The following is a 23,842-nucleotide window of genomic DNA, read 5'->3' on the forward strand; positions in this document are numbered from 1 at the left end:
GTAAAATCAATAAACATACAGTATAATTATTTATTAATTTATTGAAATATTAATACTCTTGTAATTCACTAAAGTATATAAGAGTGGAAGTTGATATTGAAGTAAGAAATAAATCATATATCTAGTTATAATAAAGATATAATAATCAATGAACAAATGATAGTCGCGTGATATACAAATTAATGTGTAGTTGCACAAAATATATTTGCAATCACACATCACGTAAATTATAAAAAGTTGCACGTTGATCTGTATAAACAACCTTCAATTATTACAAAAACATTACTCTTTTCCTGTCTTATATAATAAGTGTATACTATAAATCACTATATAAAATATTAATTATATTTCAACGAGTATCCTATAAAGTTACTCCAAAACTCATATAATATGATAGTTATGGATTCAATGGAATGTGTGTAGTTCTTTTTTTAATGTGTATTTTAATCTATAAACAATAATTTTAGTAATTGGTAATATCCTCAACACCGATTCAAATCAATCACAATCATTTTCTAAAACATTTTATTTTCAATTTAACGTTTTGGTTACATTAACTGATACTGTATTATTATTTTTAATCTAACCAACATAATATTATTCTCACAGTTTGAATAAAATTAATTAAATTGAATATATTGTGTTCTTACAGCAATCACAAAAATGAGTCATCTTGATTTTTTTATAATATCTTATAATAATAATTTCCATGTTCTTTAAAACTACATAATTATTTATTTGTGTTTTATTGACTCGACGTGAAATTCATTTTAACATTTCTGTAATCCTATCGTACACGTCTGTAACTAAGTATATGTGTTCTAATATATGAAGCCGTTGTGAGGACATTCGACTCACAGTGTACACTAGAGATTAGACAACATAGTTGAATGCAAGTCCTCTGGAGAGAGATTGTTGCGCGGGAATAACGATGTCCAATTATTCTGCACGAACAATAAAACTTGAGCTTGACAACCAAAGCAACGCAGCGTATGTGCCGAACAAAGCGTATTAGCCTGTTTGTATATCTACCTGTCGGCCTACACTTTATGCCTTTATACATTCCGGTCAACAAACGAAAAACTAGTGAGCCATTAATTTCCTTCATGCGAACACTTATGTAGGTATGTATTGTACATACAGTTTCACTGTACAGTTTAAAGTTTGCCGATTACAAGGGATAGGTAGGTATAATTTTTTTTTCTATTTATGATTCGTTGAGTTGTCAATAATGGTTCACAGAAAATAATATGAATGGATATTATCAAACTTAAGCAGCTCGTACTCGAACCAATAGTGACAACAGTTTAGCAATAATACCTCTAATAGCGCTGGATAATACTGGGAAAGTACCCGAGGACGTCAAAATCACTACTCCACGCTAAAGTCGGAATTCGAATAGAATTTAATGAATGAATAAATTAATGGACATAATACGTAATGTTTAGCTATTATTATTTATTATGCTAGGATGACAAATTTATTCCCAACAGTTATATGATTAAAGAAAATACAAAAACATTATCTGCATTCATGTCCTATTTACAGTTTTCAGTAAGAGACCAAAGCGGAAACTTCCCGTGGGAAGAGTGAGTTTTTGAGAACATATAATTGTATGTGAATATAATTATGTACAGTAAGTGTGAAGTAAAATTATTTATTATGAGAATGTCTAAGATTTAATCAAGAATGGCTTAACAACAACCATTGAATATGCAAAACAAGCTCAAATTTATCAAAGCTACTAAATTTTACAAAACCATTAATAATATAAGAAGTATAATTAATTCTATAACCCGTAATATTGTATTCAAATTTTGTAACTATCTCAGCTTCGCATCAAATGTATAATAAAAATGGTAATGTGATTTTATTTTACTAAATCTTTATTCTCGAACTTTATATTATTACTGGTTTGGTTTTACCCAAATTACATGGTTCTTTACTGTTTGTTTAAAATTAGTTCGAAACAAATTACATTAAATGTTTAGATTTGCCCGTCCTATAATTCGACCGCTTAAGTATAGTTTGCCAGTCGCGATTTATCAGTCGTTGTGCATGGTTGTTTAATCTCTATTGTGCGTGTGCGATAAGTTTCTCCCAGCTATCCCAGACATCGGCAACCCAACGATCTTCCGTGTTTTCCTTTGGACTACACCGGACTCCTTCACATTTTCATTTCGTCCAGCGGGGAACAAAATTTAGGGAATCTCCATCCAATTAAAATCGGCAAACTCTTTTCGAAACTATTTAATGGCATTTTAAACATTTCTTCAATCGGCGCTAAACGTGTGAGAGTTACCTTCGACTCTATTGTCAACGCCAATGCCTGCCTCACCTCATCGGCACACTTAGAAAACGGCCTCGTCGCCTCCATTCCTAGCACATTACTTTATTGCCTAGGCGTCATTCACCTGGATCGTAGTGTCACTGAAGAAGACTTCTGGGAAGGTTTAGATAGTTCAACACCCATTGTTTCATTTCGTCGGATTAATTCCAAAAAGGAAGGTTCACTTGTTCCTTCAAGTTTAGTTGAACTAATTTTCTGCGTTGCATTACGGGTACAACGTGGGGTTCCCACCCGTCCTCTCTACTCCTGATTTTTAATTCCGTAATTCGCTCCAGAGTAGACTATGGTTCTTTTCTTTATTCTTCAGCCTCGTTATGCCACCGTAAAAAATTAAATGCTCTGTTATCTTCCTGTCTCCGCCCAATCGTTGGCGCCCTTTCATCAGCTCCAGATCCCAGCCTCGAAGTGGAATGTGCTAGCCCTCCAATCGAGGTCAGAGCCCGTCGTTAAGCTGGTAAATTTCTTTTGAAATCTATCTCCTCTCCTTCTTCCTTTTTATCTCAAACTTTTAAATCAGTCCATAAATCCTGGAGATATGTCCCCAAATCTTTACCTATCCTTTCTTCTCTCTGTGTTTCTCTTTGCCCTATTTCTCAGTATATTCATTCTTCCAATAGCCGCCTTTCTTTATATGACTACCCTTATGAGGCTCTAATATCTTCTATCATTATTCACATCCTTCCACAGTTTCTTGGTTTTTCTTCCTCTAATCTCGTATCCTTGCTTTCGTCTGTTGTAAATAATCTCTTTACACACTACATGCGCACTAGCTTCCCTGATTTCCACCTAATTTTTACTGACGGGTCTGTCTCGACCTCTAAGTCGGGATGCGCCAACGTTATTCCCAGTCTTAGTGTATCTTTCTCCACCAACTTATTTCCATCTTCTTCTTCCTTTACCGCGGAATGTACTGCCATTCTTCACGCGCTCCTCTATATAATTTCTTTACAAGAAACTCGCTTCCTTATCTGTTCTGATTCCCAAGCGAGTCTTCTAGCTCAAACTACTAATCCTTTCAACACCTATATTTCCCCTGTAATCCTTTTGATTAAATCCCTTTTAAAAGAGAAAGAAAAAGCCCCTCCCCCCCCCCTCTAGGAAACGGTTTATCATATTATTTTGGTTTGTCAATCCATTTATTCATAATCATAATACTATATATGAAGGATATTCCATACAAATTCGATTACTTAAAAAAAATGATACGCCGTAATTTTAATTAGACAAACATGTAATATTTTTGGATGTTTTTCTTGAAAAAGTAGTACTTTATATATACCTACAAATATGGATCCACAATAACTATTTTTAAAAAAGTTAGAACGCGCCAAACTTTTAAGTTAGTGAATGTGTACATATTTTAATTTGTTTTTCTCAATTTTGAAAGAAAATATTTTTTTTTTCATTTTTAGCCCAATAAATTCAGGTTTAATTTTGTGTAAACAGATTGAGAAATCGGTTTAACGGTTTTAGAAGATATTTTGGGCAACGCGAAAAAAAAAATAAATACAAAAAAAAACACACAGTTTTGAAAAAAATACCTTCTCATCTTCGCAAAGAAGTTAACAATATTTTATTGCAATTAAAATAATAACAGTTTTTTTAAAACCTATTATTAATGTCGATTTAGTATTTAAATAATGTACTAAATAACTGGTTGATTATTGAATGCCTATTTACATTAGGGCATTTAATATTTTATTTTTGTGTAGAAACACTTTTTTTTATGAAGTTTACAAAAACCAATTTCTTTTAATAGCTTCTTAAAAAAGCAAAATCACGCTTATAATAACATGGTACACGGGGGAGGGAGGCGAGAAATCCGAAAGTTTTAAACGTCTACTCTTTAAGTAGGCCTAAATTTCAAAAGCCACGACCGTAAAGAGTCAACACACTTCATTTAACATTGTTCCAACGTTGAACAATAAAACGCTTAAACCTAGCAGAAAAATAATTATTATCAGGTCCATATTTTTTCGTAAGGGGAAAGGTTAATGTCTATACTATTTTTATCTCCTAAAAGTTTACATTTTTTTGTCAATTTCGTCATCTAATGTACTTTTACATTAATTGATTTATATAAAATGTACAAATATTAACGAACTTATATAATGTTACATTGTTTTTTTCTAATATATATTGATTGTTATAGTTGCTTTTATTGACAATTGACATAACATAACTAAATTATATTATTGCAGCTTTGACTTCTAGTAGTTGTTTACCATACAACACGGTAGACATTGTATAGTTTGTACTCAATTAGTTATATAGTACATTTTTTGAAAAAAAAACCAAAATATATGCATTTTCTATAAATTGTTTACCTATATGGTAAACATATGTTCCAAAAAAAAGGTAAAATTTGGTTGAAAAATAATATTTTGCTAACATATAATACTTGTGTTATTTATTTATGTAATTGTTTTACGTGAATTTGTTAGTTTCTTTCTGTACTTTTTACTTAGGCCTAATACCAAATATTGTATACCTATTATAGCTTGGCCCTACGTGGTATAGTAAATACTATAATAATGGCAAATAATATGGTATACACAACATTCTCAATAACACAGATCCTTACAAGATTTTAATTAAAAATGTACAGGGTAAATAAAAACCACTTGATTGCAAACTGATGTATAGTGACTCAGCCAAGCATGACCCAAACATCAAAATGATGAATAGTCTTTGTATAAGAAGGGCTAGGATTCGTCTAGAAAATAGTAATTTATTGGAGCCCCTGTGTACCGCCGCGCTACCGTCTTTGGCAGTCTCTCTCTAAGCCTCAGCACATTTTCAATAAATTGCTTGCCAACGGCTCCTTTGCCATCAATATAACCCTAGTATTATATTGTCATTTACTCCGTTTACTTGATGTACTACATACGATCCACGCCGTTTTGATTCATTAAACTGCGCTCTCTGTATAAACATAAATTTCTTCTTTGGTTTTTGATTATACTTGCTTGTTCTGTTTTACACCATTGACGGTGTACTTGATGGTTTTCCATCACATCATTAAGATGACAAAAGGTTAGGTTTTGGACAAGAATTCCATTGTCTTTCTACTTGTATCTTTAGTAGTCTCAAATACATTACGATATTAGAAAGTATATTTCCCTTAACGTAATGCGACTCACCGTGGTCACCACCTAGAGCTTGGTAAAATATAATTTTGTATACAGCTTAGTTCAGTGATGAATTCATGTGATATTACTAAACGTTTATAACCCAAAACAGGTTATCGAACATTTTATAAAATATGATAAAAATAATTGTTTTAGAGTATAAAGCTTAAAAAATAACAACTAAATATACCTATTTATTAAGGAAAACCAACTTTAACTTTAGTAGATAATATATAATAATGAATAAACTTTTAAAAATTTTAATTATTGTTAAGGATATTTTGTGGTAACAATTACCGCCCAAAGTGTAAAAATATAATACAAAGGAGACAAATGTACTAACAACTAATATTGTTCAGTGATCACTAACTAAATTTTAGACAACAAAAAATAAATCACGTTGCGGCGAAGTACATAATATGTCGGCAAATTTCATTTATAGTGAGCTTTTGATGCTTAATAGTCAAACGTTAATAATTCCACTTATCATTTTATCTTCGGTAGCAAATTATATATAATAAATATCCAAAATTAATAACTGTTCGACTCACTGATGTGGTTATTAATGAAAGATTGATCATTATAAATGAGACTATTGTATTCTATATTAACAACTGCATTCAAAATCCCTAAGCCTTCCGAATATGATTTGAGTAATGGATGATGAGATGTTATCTATCTACACATGCATGCTAAAGATTAGATAATTTAACAAGGAATAGGTAATTCTAATTTAGAAAATGATTGAAGCGCCGTCATGTCATCAGTTTAAATGTTTTGTTCGGGTGACGTGACCTGTGACAGCTGGTATGAGGTTTGTGTGCGGCTAGTTTGGAAAGTTTCAAACGTTTTTTCCCCACAGTTAACAGGAAGCACAAAAAACCGTTAATATGACATTTGTTTTTTTTTCTGTTTAGAAGTTTGAACATTTGTAACTCGACGAACACCTTACCTAAGCCAGCTCTATTTTCTTAGATAAACTTTCAAAAGAAACAATATAATATTATGTTACGGCTACCAGAACAGATTTTCATATTTTCTTAAAAGTAAGACAATGCAATAAAAAAAAAATCACCATTATCATTTTGAATAGTAAGTACCAGGTATATGCTATCAAAAATATTGATTCTTTATTTGTGAGCTCATAGAAAATAAAGTTAAGAAGAGCTGAAATAATAAACAATCAATACGATGAAAATTTGATTTGTTTTCAATATTCCATAGATTTTATCGGCTAAACTAGTTGCAAAAACTCAACTATAGTTATAATTAATCTTGACGGACTTTTCGCGAGCTTTTAAACGCCAGTAGTCAGAACCAAATGCCTTAAACATTCACGAAGTTATTTGCAATATAAATAATAATTCACCGTGCTGACCGTGGATTTTTAGGTTACACTGGAGTCTGCGTTGTGATTATAGCAAGTTAAAAAAAGTGAAATAAAAATGAAAACTTTCCTTTTAACAGATATTTTATTTCACCGAGATGTAGAAACACATTTTCGTTGTAAATCCGAAAAAAAATCAAACCTAAATTTGAACCCGTCTAATGCATATACTTACTTATTTTATAGTTCGGTATGGGTTTTACAACCAAACCAAAATTATTTAAATATAATAAAAATAATGAAGGAGTTAGGTTCAACTTCTTGGGGTTTTTTTTTAATAGCAGAAATTCTGCCATCTGCCTACACCAGGTGATGAAACCATTCGGGTAACGGCTCACGTTAAAACTTAAAAATATAGTTATTTTTATAAAATTATAGTACAGCATTTTATGTTAGTAAATTTAACACAGTCTAATTAATTGGTAACATTTATCGCGTTGGGCAAAAATTAAAGCAAAAACCACCATGGCGGGTTAATCGGCCTAAAACACATTCCGTTTTTATACCGATGCCTGTCTTTAAACCATTTAATTAAGTCGAATTTCATTAGAGATAAAATCACACACCAGGTACTGTCGTCAACAAACATATTGATATTGTAAGTATAGTAATATATTATCCTAGTTTGTATAATTCCAAAAAGGATTCAGTGTCATAGCTGTTTGGTTAAGAGGTTGTCGCACCGGTGATTTTCAGTGGTAAAAACATGATTACGCCAACTGAAAATAACTCGCTTAATTTTGGTTTTAGAGTAAAAACATCCATTATAAAATTAAAAGAGAACAATATTCCGGAAGGCAAGACAAGACGGTGCGTTTTTTTAAAAAAAATTAATTTTTTGAAAAGTTACAGTAATTAAAAAATGTTAAAATAGTCGTTATTTCTAAACTATGTATTAAGCATTATACTTAGAATAATGAAAAAAGCACACCGTCTTGCCCTCGGGAATATTGTTCTCTTTTAATTTTATAATGGGTGCTTTTACTCTAAAACCAAAATTAAGAGAGTTATTTTCAGTCTGCTTAAAAAACATTTTTAAATCGCTTTAAAGGATGCTGTGATAGTCCAAAAAATAAATTAACTACCAAAATAGAGTCCTAGTTATTGAACTAATAGTTACACATAACCTTTAAATTAAGATTTTTTAAAAAATTGCCTATACTTTACTCCTTAAAAATGGGCGGTGCGACGCCTTCTTAATGGTTGTTTTTCGTGTACACCAGCTGTTATCTTTTTTGGCGAATACCCCTTTGTTGGTACGCTAATGTCCCAAAAAGCCACAAGAAAGCGCAACAAAACTGACTTACTGCCCCATTTATAGGAATAATTGTCTATAATATTTTATAATTGTATTCTTTGCCTACTGTGGTAGACTTGTATAGTTTAAGATCCAATACCCATGTCTGCTCCAAGTTCGACAGAACTGGCGTGTCGCCTTAGATTGTTCGTAATCATTTTTGCTTACGAATCTGGTTGTATATAATAAATAAATAATACATAATAATAATCATAACGTTATAAATTATGTTAGTGATCCGTCCAATCAAGAGTGACAAAACAATAAAATATGATATTTGTTTGTTGCACAGTATAAGTAGGTACTTGACAAAACAATGTAAAATGTCAATCGATCCTTTAATTCAATAGTATTGCAATCCCGTATAATATGTCTTTATGGGTATACTGTCTATACAATAATATGTTTAATGTGAAATGACACAACGAACATAAAAATATATGTTATATTATTATGGAAAGCATTTATTATATGTTTTATTACTTGGCCAAATACGTTATACGCTATTGGTAATATACATTTATTATGACGATAATTAATTTTAACCACGTCAGTACAGTCTAATCCATAGGACAAAAATCAATCTCAAGCAGTATACTTTTTTCTTTTAAATAACGTTTATTAAGACTATTTACAATCTATAATATGGGTAAAATAAGAAAATTTGAGAAAAGAATAACAGTGATTATATCTTTTCCATTTGTACCTGGATTACTAAAAATGTTGCATTGTTTATTTTTTATTTAGCTTCGGTGTAAACCGAATAAGTAAGTGTTGATTTTTCGTACTTTCCGATTAGAAAGTGATGCATTTCCATTAGCATTTCCTAAAGTGTCAGTTAGATATTTGGATTAAAATAGTAAACACAAAGACACAACGACTATATAATTACAAACATGACGGAGTTTTATTACAAATAAACTATTATAAAATTATATAATTTTTACAAACTTTTAATGAGACACTTAGTAACTGTGTGGCCTGAAAGGATTGTCGGGGTCAAACAGTTTTGGGTCGTGGCTAAACTCCGGGTTTCTGTAATAGAACGGCAACAAACCTGAAAGACGATTGGACAACCGTAAAAAAATTATCAGATCAAATTATAAATTATTTTTAAACGGATTTGAACCTGCCTCCAAACATTTTCTAATAATAGAAATTCGGGTTTAGCTGAAGGGCATCAACCTAACCGACCTCTAAACTAAAATGACGCTCAAATTGTGTTATCATACAACGCTCTCATGTCGTGTGTAAACTTGAAACGTTTCAGCTTCGAAACGTTTTTTTTTTTTTTTTTAATGAAATCAGTAACATAAAATTGTAAGTTTTTTTTCTTTTTGTGGTTATTTAAGTCAGTGTAGGTTGTGAGAAGTTTTGTAGGTTTTGAAAAAAATCGTTTTGTCTAAGTTGACAAATTTTAAGTAAAAATATTCAGTTATCACTTTTTCCCTCAAAAATCACCTTTACACTCTTAAACAAGCCTAACTAATGATAATAGTGTCTAAATTTTGAGACGAAAAATAATTAGGTTTATTTAGGATTAAAGAGCCAAAATTACATAAATATACTTTCTTTGCGTGGTTTATAAAATTAATATTCAGTATTCGAAATATGAGTGAAAATTGTTGTTGTTTTCAAATGGAATGGCCCTATTTGTGTAGACCCCCGACCATAATGCTTGATCTTTCATTAGGATCAATTCGGAGGATAGAAATATTAGGATACTGTTATGGGCATAAGGCATTATATACAGTTATTTATTAGCGTATAGGCAACAACCCTTACCCGCATTTCTGGCTTTTTTAATTTCCTCATCCACTTGTTGTTGTTTGTGTCGGCAAAGACCTGTAATGTGTCTGCCGTAAATTCGGCCTGTAAACCTGGATATAAATTGCGATAGCATTCTTGTATTTTTGTAATCTGGAACAATATTCATCTTGCACAGTATGCAAACCCGTTTTTCCTTTTCGTAGGGATTCGGTATGTTTACCAAATGCTGAAAGCAAACATCAAAACGCTTATAAAACTGTGAAGTCATTGAAACGGGTACCTACCTACATGTTATTGTAATAATTAATATTGCTTAGGTGAATTATATATTATGTACATGGGGGTCTAACGCACGGTAATAATTATAATTTATATCAAATATATATTATTCGAATTACCTTGCTGGTAGTCGTTGGTAGATTTTCCGCTATCGTCGCTGGCTTTTTTCGGTCCAACATTTTGTCTAAATTAGTCCACGGATTAAATCTGCTGAACCTACCCATGGTACGCACGTTGCTTACACTGATACCTTTTCCTGAATAAATAAATACACAATTAAATGTAGTGCTTAACTTGCGTTTACAGAGAAATCGCTAAACAAATATTACGTTACGGATATTATCTGCTTTTGAAATCATTTAAAAAAATAAACACCTTTACATAACAATATACTTATAAATTAGTTGGTGACCTAAAAAAACCTTGAAATTTTCTTTTAAAACAATGAAAATATGACCTCAACTAGTACAAAACAATATTTAGTAATAAAACAACTATCAAAATAATACATTTTATCTAATTTTGCAAAATCTTTCGGAAAGCCGTAGGTTTATGAATATGACTATTTTTCTCCCCTAATCGTGACATAAAAATGTCCACGCTAATTTCGGATTGACCTTCCCTAGTTGTAGGCAAGACATATTTATGTTAATATCGAAAAAAACGAGCAAAAGTAGTAACCAAGAAGAAGTAAATATAACAAAGGGCGTAAACAAGGGTGTAATCCATCACCTATTTTATTCAATTTGTAAATAAAGAAAAAAGCTTTTGAAAGAATCGAGGGAAGAGAATATTGGAGGAATAAAGATTAGCGCGATATGCAACTGCCATATTTCGCATAGACTTAGACTGTCTAAGACAGAAACAGTTAACATACTTGGAAAGCAAGGTGGAAAAAGTGGGAAAGACATAAGATGTAGGATCGCACAAACAAAACGAACGTTCTATAAAAAGAGAAACGTTTTACCTCAAACGCAGTAGGTTGAAATATTAAAAAAGAACTTATCCAAAATTGTGTGTAGAGTTTGGCACGGTATGGATTTGAAACGTAGGCATTACTTAGACAGAGACGGTCAAAATTGTAGTCTTTGAAGTGTGGTGCTGGAGAAGAGCATTAAGAATTTCATGGACAAAAAAAGTGTTAAAAATCCTCTTCATTTTTCGGAGGAAAAACCTGTGGGTGAAGTTGATTTCAGTGTATTTAACACTTAAATCAATGTAGAATAAGCTTGAAGAGAGAAGGAATAAGTGGATTGGGCATTTAATAAATATTAATACTTCCTAATAGCAATAATCGAAGCACGAATAATTCAATGACAAAATTCCATCCACTATAGACTCTATCTATTTTAACAACTCATAAAGTACTAGAGAGTACACCTCGATGATCTGAAATATTTACATACATCTTATACATAGTTGACGAATCTGTTAGGTACTCTGATAAATCATATTTTTTTTTAAGAGATTTCTAAGTATGATTTTATACAAAATACTTATGAAGTTTTTTTTAAAAATTTACTAAGGCAAGCAATCCTAATTAAAGAGAAAATATTCTAGTTCATCATTCTCTCATAATATATCGTTATATTTGTTACAGAATAAATGTACATTACACACATTTTGAAACCAATCAACTGGATTTTAACTGAATTGAAGCTAAAAATAATTTGATTTCTTCTATTTCATTACAATTTATTAATAATTACTCAACAGTTGATTATTATATATTATATTACATTTTATAATATAATAAAATATTTGAAAAATGAATATATTATTTTAAACATTTGGTACCTTCGTCAAACCATAACACAAATAGTAACACATATTATCGTACTGTTATAATTTATTATAATTTTTTATAATAGTAAATTAAAGACCTACCACATACTGCATTTAAAAAAAAATAAATTAGTTTATGAATTAAAATCATTGAATTACATAAAACTTAGTTAGAAATAATTTATAAAAATATATAAACCTAATATTGTAAATTATACTCAACGAGAAATGTAAAAATATAAAGATGTAGGTATTAAAAATCAACAAAGGTACAAGAAACAAAAACATTCAATTTTTGAATTTGTTTTATTAAAAACTACACATTCATTTGTTAAAATATTATAACAAATCTGAATCTAATAATATTCCTCCAAATACCCCGGTTCTAAAAGCATTTATAAAATTTCTGGCCATTCCCAGTAAATCCGGACGGTATATATATGATCCATCAAAGTTTCGATACTTGATACTAGCTTGACGATGTATTGCTGCTTTTGCTAAGGCTATCCTTATATCGTCGGTAGGTTCGTCACAATTCAAGTAACTAACATAGTCAAAGTTATTAGTTTTGTTTAGATAGTACAATAAGTAATCTGCAATAATTTGTTCACCAACTAAATGGTCTTGTAACGTAGCACAAAGAGCTAGCTTCAATCCAGTCTCGACATTTTTAATTGATGGTGACAATATTCCAGGAGTGTCGAAAACATAGATTAACGGATTATGGCTGACTTTAATTTGACTTTGAACAGACCTGGTAATACCAGCTACAGCCCCCACATGAGCAGCACTTTTTTTTCCTAAGTATGTATTTCTAATTGAGTTGATTAAAGAAGATTTCCCAACATTCGGTACACCGATGATCATAATACAGAATTCTTTATTTTCAGCACGATTATATCGATTTGATGATTTTATTAAACGTTGTGCGGTTGGTATGATTTCTTTGATTCCAGGGCATAGCGATTCCTTACAATTGGTGTAAATTACTTTTGACAGGTTTTGCTCACGTATGATTTTTTCTTCAACGACATTTTTATATTTCATATCAGTTAAATCCATTTTGTTTAACACCAAGATATGGGGTTTTATTCCTGAAATAGTATGCTTAAAATCTGGATTGCGTCCAGACAATGGTATTCGAGCATCGTGCACTTCTATAATACAGTCAACGGATTTAAGCTTTTGCTGCATTTGTTTCATTCCTTTTCCCATGTGACCCGGAAACCATCGTAATAGTGCTTTATCCACAACTTTAAAGGATTCCCTGAATTTTGATGCCATTTGTAATAGGTACCAAACTTTTTTTTTTTATGCAAGGACGATAATATTTGCTGCAAAAAAATAATTTCAAAATATGATCTTGAGCTTCACTTAACTTACACAGCTCCCAAATTGAGGGTTGATAAAAAAAAACAATGCAGTTGAATTTAAATAATTAAGGTACCTAAGAATTTGATAACTTGCATTAGAAAAAACACAATTTTTTTTAAGTATCTCGTAGAGTATAAACGACTAAAGTTTACCCAGTTTCGAACCATCAATTATTATAGAACGAATATGGTTTTACTTATAATCCAAATACCTAAATATTTTTAATCCTTATAATATACTATATTGGACATAACAAAATCTACTAAACATTGGATTTACCTTTAAACAGACTATCGCATTTCTTCAATATTGAAAACGACATATTATTCCAATTTCAAGCAAAAACTTATAAAACTAATATTTTTTCCTTCTTACTAACAACTAACAAATAATGAATCCTGAAAATAAGAAACTACTTAATTATAAATAAGAAGTAAGAACGTGCTTAATCATGTGAAATTCAAGACGGTTTTTATCATCTATTGATTGTCTTATCATTTGTCTGGAAATCAACCGATCTAACGTGTGATCAATTCTTCCATGATTTTTTCGGGTGGAGTTACCGCGCCCACTTGTGGAAGCTTGGCAGAACGGCACTCGACAGTTATCATTTTGTTATTTTGTTTACAACCACTAGAGTGTAATAGACCAAAGTTGCGCATTTTTTAAAAAATTCTATTACTTTACTTCACTTGCAATTTATATTTTCATTGTTTCTCACTTTTGTGATTCCATTATGTTTTTCAAGTGCTAAAAAAACAATTATCGTAAACACCACAATGAATTCGTCAAACATGTTAGTTCATGTTCTGACTGTTGCACTTATACTTGCAAATGTCACATTCCTGCATGGTTCGTAATATACTAGTGTTATCGTTAACTATTAATGTTTTAAAATTTACCTAAAATACGTCTATTATTTAAGTTAACTTGCCTTTTACATAAACTTTGCTCAGGCTACATTTCCGATCAACTTAATGAAAAAAGTAGTCGTCTCACTTGGTGTACAATAAATAGCCAAGAACAGTCGAAATGTTTGAATTTGTCTGCAGCAGTCAACAGGGACAGACAAAAATTCTACCAAAGAGATTTCATGGAACTTATTTGCAAACAGGTATAACATTATTTAATTTTCATACTTGTTAATTAGTACTATAAATATAAAGCGAAACTGTTAATAAAATTTGCTACTTTTTTATATTTCTTCAGCTAGAAACTTCTTATTTCAAAACGCCCATTTTTAGTTAACCTTATTTTTAGTGCTTGATGGTGGGTTGCTATACCAGATTATTAAACATTCAAAATGCCAATGAATCTTGCCAAGTACTATTCTAATGAATTAGGTTACCTAGGTTATTTTAATCGCCCTTATTTTGTAATTCCTTCAACAAATCTTCGTAATCTTATAACGTGAATATATTTATAAAATTGCTAAACTATGATTAAGTTATACCAAAAGATGCTTGAGATTCAAAGAATCTATTTTATTTATGATGCATGCATGACAATGTAAGGAGTGCCTAATATTTGAGATCTCCCAATTCACAGCTGACGTTTTAATAGCTTGTGTTTGTGTTCTGATCATCTTGTTTTATCATCTGTAAATTAAATTTGATAGACTAATATTACATATCTTCATATAATTATTAGTACAATTTTGGACTCAGAGAAAATATTTTATTTGTCAAACAACTGTCTGGCTGAAGAAATCAAACGCAGTTTAAAGCAGTAGATGTGGATGATCACTGTGTGTCAGTTTTTATTTTACCTAATTTCTTATTTCTAGGGTAGCAACAAAGAAGACTGTATGGTAATGTTAGATAATGGCATAGCGGATATTTTAAGCTTAGACGCTGGAGAAGTTTTTGTTGGTGGACGATATCACAGTCTTATACCATTGATGCAACAGACGTATGAAGGTAACTCTTTAGTTTCACTTATTAGTATAATAGTCCCTTTACAGCAATTAAACTGTTGTGAATTAATTCTTTAATTGTTTTTATAGATGGTACAGATGAATATTATGCTGTTGCTTTGGTAAAAAAGAATACAATGACTGATGTTTATAATCTTGGAAACTTAAAAAACAAAAAGGCTTGTTTCGCTGGCGTTGGCACACAGGCTGGATGGAACATTCCAATAAATACTGTAAATTTTATTACAATTCCTTTTTAACACATCATGCATATATTTAACATGTAAAACGTTTCGTTTTAGCTTATATCAAAAGGTTTTATGAAGATTATTGATTGTAATAATCATGTAAAGACTGCTATCGATTTTTTTGGTCCTAGCTGTGCAATAAATTCTCTTCTTGACAAATACAACCCTATGGGTAATTATTTAATGATGATGAACAATTACTTTTTTAATGTAAATAAAATAATAAAGATGTGTTTATTTTGTACTCATAATACTATAGAACATACTCATAAGCGATGTAGGACAAATTAATAAATTGATCAAATTCAAGGTTATGTCTTTTATTGGTCTATTAACTTTTCAATATAATGTATGTGGTTGCAAAATATGTATATGATTGATTTTTTTTTTTTAAATAGTACATAAACAGTTTTTTTTTATGTCTCCTTGACAGGTTTTAACTTTTTTTATATACTCTAATATAACAATTGATTTTATTAGAACCTTATATTTCATATTGGTTTTGTAAAAAAAAAAAAAAATTACTCTTGCTTATAACTTTTAACAAAATTAAGTTTTTTATACATATATTAAAATATTGATCATAAGATTTTAGTTACACAGTCATATGATTAATGATTATATGATTTATATAATGATGTATATATTATTATTATAAAAACACTTTTTATTTCATGTCATTAAATTTTAATATTAATTTTATAGCTTATAACTTATTTTTCCTTAATTTTTAGGTGATAATTCTGACCGTCTGTGTGTTCTATGTGCGAGCAAGGTTTCGGGTCAAAAGTGTACGTGGAGTGATCCATATGCAGGAGATGAAGGAGCGTTTAAATGCTTAATTGAGTCTGGCGATATTGCTTTCTTGCGACACACTACGGTATTGGAAATGGTTAAAGACCAGTCATTGTTTAGTGAGTGATTAAATCTACATTAATTTAATGATATATAAGATACCTAATTCAATTTTTATTTTTTTTATTATAGTTCAAACAAGAGAAGATGATTTGGAACTATTGTGTTTGGACGGTTCACGGCGTCCAATAAATGAATATGAAAGATGTAACTGGGGACCTGCACCTACAGATTCTATAGTTACAACGTCCGCTAAATCGTCTTCAGCCAGAAGCTCTTATCAAAAATGGCTACAGGTATGTTTATACAGTACATAACTTAATAATTATTAACAATATTTTGTTGTATCTAAAATAAGGGATTCATTACTGATAGTAATCATAATAGTATTATGTATAATATTTGATATTGGCCTTTCTGTAGAAAGTTGTCGAGTTATATGGCCAATCAAAGCCATTGAATTCATACACGACAACTACAATCAACCCAATTTGGGGTGGGTTTCCACCTCCAGCACAACAAAACAATGTCTTCAGCAATAAAACATTTTATTTATTCGACTCTTCTGTCTATAACAATCACCACAACCTTTTGTTACAGGTAAAATTCATATAACTTATTGTGTTTTGATATTAGTTTATAAAGTTAATTAAAAAAAACAAAATTGATTATAATCTAAAAATTAATTTTGTTTAATAAATCAGGATACATCTAGAAGATTAAAATCACTTGAAGAATCACATCAAACATATTCTAAATATTTAGGAAGATCTCTGGACATTATACTTGGTGTTCGTTATTGTCCAGCCACTCGAATGACCCTTTGTGTTACATCTGAACCTGAGATGGAAAAATGTATTAAAATGAAGGTAAAATTTAAACAATAATTTTGTGTAGTTACACAGTTTCAGTTGAAAGGTAAACGAAATTGAGTGGATTTTTATCAAAATTCAAGTTATGATGATGTTTTGATTACATGTCTTATGAATTGTCCTTTTGATCCGACGCTCACCTGCTGACATATTTGTAAATTATGTATCAAATTCAATATCATCTCTTGTCCGATTAAATCATATTTAAAGAGATACTTATTATTATATTTTAAAACAAACCTTGTGGTTTTAACACAGTTAAAACTGAATTTTACCACAAGTTTTAGTTTACAAAAATGAGTATTTTATTTGTGCTCCTTGAAAAGTTACGATAGTGGATTTTTGCTCTCTGCCTCGAGTACTAAATTTTCATCTTTTTTATATATTTTTCTTTTGTAAATTAAAATTAGAGACATAACAAAATTTCTGTTTAAGTTTTCAATGTTTATATTTTGTTTTGCATAATAGATGGCCCTGAAAGTTCAACTATTAGTACCCGAAATGCAGTGTTACAGAGGATACAGTCAAGTGCATTGTATGCAAGCTATTAGAAATGGGTAAGCGTCAATTTTTTATTTATTAATATTTTTAGTGGTACTACAACTTATCGTAAATAAAATTCTGTTAAGAAATGCTGATGTTGCTGTGATGGATGCTGGTGATGTATATACTGCAGGATTACAGTACGATGAAATTCCTTTTATAACTGAAATGTATGATCTACCAGAACCAGAATATTATGTTGTGGCTGTGGCTAAAGAAGAAGATCCAAGCACAGAACTGACCTATCTTAAAGGTTCTTATTTTGCTTATTCTCATTATTAGTATTTCTTATTAGGTTCTTATATTTGTACGATTGAATTTTATTTATGTTTTAACATTATTTTTGTTCAGGTAAAATGACCTGTCATCCGGGTATTTATTCAGGTGGTGGGTGGATAATACCTATGGCCTTTTTGTTGAGCAATGGATGGATGAGAAGCTATGGATGTGATTCTATACGAGCAGCTTCCGAGTATTTCAGTAAATCTTGTGTGCCCGGAGCTCTGAGCAATGAATACAATCCAGGACTGCCGTATGATAACCTTTGTCATCTTTGTAGAGGGTCTAGCTACCGTTATTGTAGACGTGACGCCACCGAAGATTTTTATGGGTATACAGGTATGCCTTCAGTTTTAGACACAATTGACAAAAAATAATTATTTTATTCACATTGTTTTTATTATTCTAAAATAATTGTAGGGGCCTTGAGATGTTTAGTTGAAGGTGGTGGAAACGTAGCGTTCGTTAAACATACAACTGTGTATGAGAACGCAGATGGAAAACGCAAACAATGGTGGGCTAGAAACACGTTGAGCCTTGACTTTGAACTTTTGTGTCCAGACGGTAAGATAAATGTTTATTGTTACAGGATCAATATGATCTGTAAATAGTGTTGGGCAAAATGTGTATAAATTAAATAATAAACTATCTTTTATTTGCTAATAAAATTATTTTTAACTTAATAAATAATAGATAATTTGTTTTGTCTTAATTTTTATTCATGTTAAATAATTATTTTTATTCTGTGTACAAATTTAAATGAAATAATTTTTTATCTTGAGTAATTTAAAATTGTACTTATTATTTAAATCTATTTAAATTTATTTTATAAATTCATCTAAAAATTAAATTTAGATCTCAAGGTCAAATGATTTTGAATTTTATTTTAACCCACCTTCAAAAATATGAAATAGAATGAAACCCAAATCATTCAACTAATGGATACAAATTGCCAACACTTGTTTTATTTATTATTATACATTTTTTTTTTTATTATTAGGTACTAGATCTACTATTGATGATTACAAGAGGTGTAGCATAGGAAAAGTTAAAGCTAACGCCGTTATTACCCGTGGAGGTGAGTCGTACAACCAGACTGAAGTGATGGCTTACACTAATCTTTTTATGGCAGCACAACAGCTATACGGTCGAAAGACCAATGACGAATTCACGTAACTATTTATTACAGCATTGATTATAACTTATATATTGTTAAACTACAAAATATTGCACAAGTAAAACTTTAGTTTCAGCATGTACACATCACCCGAACCGTACAGCGATCTGATCTTTCAGGACGCTACTCAACAGTTGGCGCCAATCGAAAGTTCGCAAAGGCATTACTCGACTTGGTTAGGTCAAAATTTCATGCGTGCGCGCAGATTAGTCGATTGTCGAGCATCGGGTACCATGATTTACCCACTGGGCATGTTCACTATGCTTATAACAATACTCTACGTACACTCGTGGTTTTAAGTTTTTGTGTTCAAATTGTATTATTATCATTATTAATATTATTATAAGATCTGAAAAGGTTATCTTTGACCAATTTAATTTAACGACTGCTAGTTATGTGATTAAACATTATTGCACTACATATTCCATGATAGATTTTGTATCAATTTGTAAATTAAATAGACAAAAATATTATCCGTCCATTTTTTACTATTAGTTATTGATCAAACTATTAAGTATTATCTTAATACTTAGTGTTAAATTTATATTCATATATATAGTAATTTATAAAAGTTGTCTAATTGTAATAATTTTAAGGATCTGAACCGTATACTGATAACTATGACAATTATCCGTCCATTATTATAAGACAATTTTTTATATCCATTTTATATTGTATTATATATTTTATTTATTATTTTTCACTTGCAGATAATTGAATTTATAAAAATAAAAACTCTTAAAATACATTCAATATAATAATTTACATTACTTAGAAATCACAATTTTCTAGTAAACAATTATTGTTGTAGCTTAATATAATTTTAGTGCAGTGTAGCTTTTGAAAACGAGCTTTCTTAACACCTATTAAGTATTATTTATTATTATACTATAATGTATTGTATACAAAAAATAAAGTTATTCTTCGTGTGCCTCATTAGGTACACTAAAAAAACATTGTGTTATTAATACTTTAAAAAGATATAAAAGATCAGAAAAAATCACATTTCATAAAATATTCTACTTTTTGTAGTTACATTTATACTCGTGATACCTCTAAAGTAAAAAAAATGCCATACAGTTTGTCAGTTATAAGTAAATACATTAGTCCAATTTTCAATGTGTATACGCTATTGTTGAAGCAATATTAGGAAATTTTGGTTTATTTCTTATATTATTTATTATTACAGTGAAAAATTAAATCTTTATAAAATATTATATAGAACATAATTGAATATTGCTTAACTTGGTTTTAATGGACTAAAATTGCTCATCTAGCATAGAGACAGTTTTTGTTTGTCTTAATGTATTTTTTTTTTATTTAAGTTTTCACTAATTGAACATTTACTGTTTTTATTCAGTAGAATGTAACTATAATTCCTTCAAAAAAAGGGGTATAGTATAGTTTAAAAAATTGTAACCGGTAAAAAGCAAAAATAACAATTTTCTAATTAAAACTAATTAATTAATTTTTCCCTGACAATAACTTGAAAAACTACCTATTATTATTATTTTTCCTTAGTGAGGATGACTTATACTTATCAATAATACTTTACTTCCTATAATACTACCAAGGCAATTACAAGACCGAGTTGGTACAAGTATGCACTAAAAAAAATTACCAATTAACTTTTATAAGCATTGTCAAAATATATTGAATACTGTAAACAATGATTGTGTGAATAAAACGATTCATTGTTTACACAAAAAGATTTTGACATAGTAGTATAATGATCTGCAACAAATCAAAGTTATTATATTATTTAATCTAGGTTGTACTGAAGTATAAACAACTGCTAGACGAGCTAAACTGGAAAAGTAAACTTTAAAGTTCTGCAAATCAAACAAATAACGTGTATTGTGTTAATATTCTTTGCGTTAGAACACTAAAAGAAAATTATTTTTTTAGAATACATCATTACTTTATTTATTGGTAGGCTACATTTTGGGAAACGACTTTGGTTTCATTTAATTATAGCCTATAATATAATCTTCACTTTTACATATAGGAGTGGTCAATTTTAATCCAACCTGTTTTTTTTTTGTTCATATTATATAACATACATATAATATCATAATACCTATCCAAAGACCCAACGGAATTTTCGAGTTCACTAGAATTAATCCTTCGGATTAGACTTTATTTATCTCATTTAATGAATTTCATCTCTAAAGTCTACCTTACTATACAATGCGAACAAAATATAACTCAAAACAAATGGACATGCCTGTAATTAAATTGCATATTTTAATATCGACGAACAATCTTTTTTAAATATATGTATTTAATAACTCAATTAGTTCTCACGTTTTTTTTTTGAGTACTACGTTAACATTTTTCCAATTAATTATAATCATTCTCACGGAAGTAATTAATTATCATTAATAATAAAAATTACATTTGGGGACTAAATAACAAGTCACAAGGTAAACTAATTATTTGCATTTTTTTTTTATTAATTTATAAGTCTTATACAATTTTATAATTTTTTTTAAATTTTTTATACGTTCAAAAAGTATTGTGGAACACTGATTAACAATAGTTTTTAATTTGAATGTGAGAAACGAGCAACTAGGAAGTAAACATATATGTAAATTAGATTAATTATTAGCATTAGACTCCGGCAAAATTAAGTAAATCATAATGGGTATAAAAACAAAAATTGTTATATAAAACTACTAGGACTAATTACAACTAAGTTAAAAGTAAAAGGACAATTTTATTTTGGTAACTTATGATTCTCTTGTTTTATTTGACGCAAGCTTCGTCACAGACGCACACCTAAGTTTTTCATCCATTTGATATCATCCGTGCTGGATGTAGCGTGTAAGTAATTACATTTTCCCTTCGCGATCCTTATACGGTTTAGGGTGGTCCATAACTCATAAGGCACGTGGTAAGTTTAAACCTGGTATTCTTACCGTATTAGATCTTCGACCAGTGATGAATTCCGCACCTCAGACTCTAACCATATCCTTTTTTATTTATCCTGTGAATCGTCATCGTTTGTTGCTTCTTCTCATTTGGGCCGTTTGGATTTTAGCCTTTTATTTGGTTGGTGTACTATGTCATTGCAGAAGGCAGTGTGTCGTTCCTTTTAATTTTACTGATCATACTTTAGGTAGCTATTTATCTGCGCAATTCCAGTGAAAGGCAGGTAAACATTTTTAAAAAATTGTGAAAAAATTAGATTACATTGTATAAAACCAATGTTAAAAAAAATGTAATTTCTTATTAAACACTATGAGATATTGAGTGATCTATGATAAAAAAAAATCACCCCGTACAGATGGAAACGAAATATTGTAAACCATTTTATTGGTCATTATGACTTGTGTTAAATTATAGTTAATTTTTATTCGGCGTAATCAATTAATTGTATTCTTTGTGAGATGTATGCAAACCGCAATTGCCATAACGTCATTATACCTATGTACAAAAATCCTTAATGATATTTTTATTTCACTACTGCGTTTATTTAAAATAAAATAAATATACTATTTGTTGCTGGGAATTCACCATCGGCTCTTCTTTAAGTCCGAGGCTTGCATGGGATCACAACAACGTCCCAAACACATTTAATATTATTTGCACGGCACATACTGATCCAGTGCCGCTTTAATTTTGCGGGCTTAATCCAAAAGGGTTAACCAAAACTACAACACAATCGTTTAAGCTTTAGCGTGCAGGCAATATTGTCCAGGTCGGTGTTTCGAAACGAAAATGGTATTTTAGTCCTTTTAACAGAAAAGGGTATGTATTACAGGTATTGATAAAAGTTCGATAAATGGCGTCTTAAGTCTTTTCGGGCTTCCTCGTCCATTTTAGTATAGTTATCATCTATAATTATTACAGCAACTGCACACTGCGTGGTTAAACATTTAATAGTAGGTATCATACATTGTCAAGTTCTGAAGAAGACTGAATCTGTTCCGGGTACGATTTTAAACAAAGGACCAAAATGGCAAAATGAAAAGTTGCTTTTTTCCACATACTGAGTTACTTTTTAAGATGTAATAACATTTAACCAAACGAGTTGTTTGTAAAAAGAATCTTTACTTAACCAAGTTACTTTTTAACACATTAAACTAGTTTAGCAAAAAGTAACTTTGCCATGATCGGTGTTCATAAATGTGATTCATTCATTTTCAATACATTTGTACGGAAATTGGTAGAAGTGCATGCGTTAAAAAATCATTTAGCTGCGATAGTTATTGCAAGGCCGTCGCTTGGTTATTTGTTTCTCACATAATAAATTTCAAAGCGTCACGGGAAATAATATTAAAATGTATGGAATATAGCATAATAATTACAGAAACGATAGACAGGACAATTTATGAATGTAGAAGGGCATGTATTTAAGAGAGCAGCACATTTTAAGTACTTGGGTCACCTTCTAACGCAAGACAACGACTTGAAAATGGAAATCAGTACTAGAATACAAAAAGGTAATAAGAGCTTTTTGGTATTGGAAAGATACTGAGCTCAAGAGCTATATCAGTTAACCTGGAAATACAGATATATATATTATATGACCCTAATACGACCTATAACATTATATAGCTCAGAGACGTGGCCAC

At 30.1% G+C, this 23,842-nt stretch overlaps 3 protein-coding genes across 3 annotated transcripts; 1 reads left to right on the plus strand and 2 right to left on the minus strand.

The window, feature by feature from the left end:
• Nucleotides 1-9,050: 9,050 nt before the first annotated feature.
• On the minus strand, nucleotides 9,051-13,776 carry LOC126833401 (28S ribosomal protein S18c, mitochondrial). Its single transcript, XM_050564716.1, has 4 exons — nucleotides 13,653-13,776; nucleotides 10,334-10,470; nucleotides 9,951-10,161; nucleotides 9,051-9,222 (listed from the first exon to the last, which is right to left on the minus strand). The coding sequence occupies exons 1-4, from the start codon at nucleotides 13,693-13,695 to the stop codon at nucleotides 9,131-9,133; spliced, it is 483 nt and encodes a 160-aa protein (XP_050420673.1). The 5' UTR covers nucleotides 13,696-13,776; the 3' UTR covers nucleotides 9,051-9,130.
• On the minus strand, nucleotides 12,287-13,776 carry LOC126833400 (mitochondrial GTPase 1). Its single transcript, XM_050564715.1, has 2 exons — nucleotides 13,653-13,776; nucleotides 12,287-13,333 (listed from the first exon to the last, which is right to left on the minus strand). Exon 2 carries the CDS (start codon nucleotides 13,281-13,283, stop codon nucleotides 12,339-12,341), a length of 945 nt encoding a protein of 314 aa, XP_050420672.1. The 5' UTR covers nucleotides 13,284-13,333; nucleotides 13,653-13,776; the 3' UTR covers nucleotides 12,287-12,338.
• Nucleotides 13,777-13,978: 202 nt separating this feature from the next.
• Nucleotides 13,979-19,920, plus strand: LOC126833399 (melanotransferrin). The gene is made up of 15 exons (XM_050564714.1): nucleotides 13,979-14,225; nucleotides 14,330-14,487; nucleotides 15,160-15,292; nucleotides 15,379-15,521; nucleotides 15,591-15,708; nucleotides 16,271-16,450; nucleotides 16,524-16,687; nucleotides 16,815-16,991; nucleotides 17,096-17,260; nucleotides 17,732-17,820; nucleotides 17,893-18,059; nucleotides 18,158-18,424; nucleotides 18,506-18,649; nucleotides 19,086-19,257; nucleotides 19,333-19,920. Exons 1-15 carry the CDS (start codon nucleotides 14,153-14,155, stop codon nucleotides 19,559-19,561), a joined length of 2,379 nt encoding a protein of 792 aa, XP_050420671.1. The 5' UTR covers nucleotides 13,979-14,152; the 3' UTR covers nucleotides 19,562-19,920.
• Nucleotides 19,921-23,842: the final 3,922 nt, after the last annotated feature.

The sequence above is a fragment of the Adelges cooleyi genome, unplaced genomic scaffold (genome assembly GCF_023614345.1).
Source record: "Adelges cooleyi isolate 19-005CV unplaced genomic scaffold, UGA_ACOO_1.1 ACOO_flye_CR_arks_rails_tigmint_CR_PRNA_2, whole genome shotgun sequence".
Taxonomy (NCBI): Eukaryota; Metazoa; Arthropoda; class Insecta; order Hemiptera; family Adelgidae; genus Adelges; species Adelges cooleyi.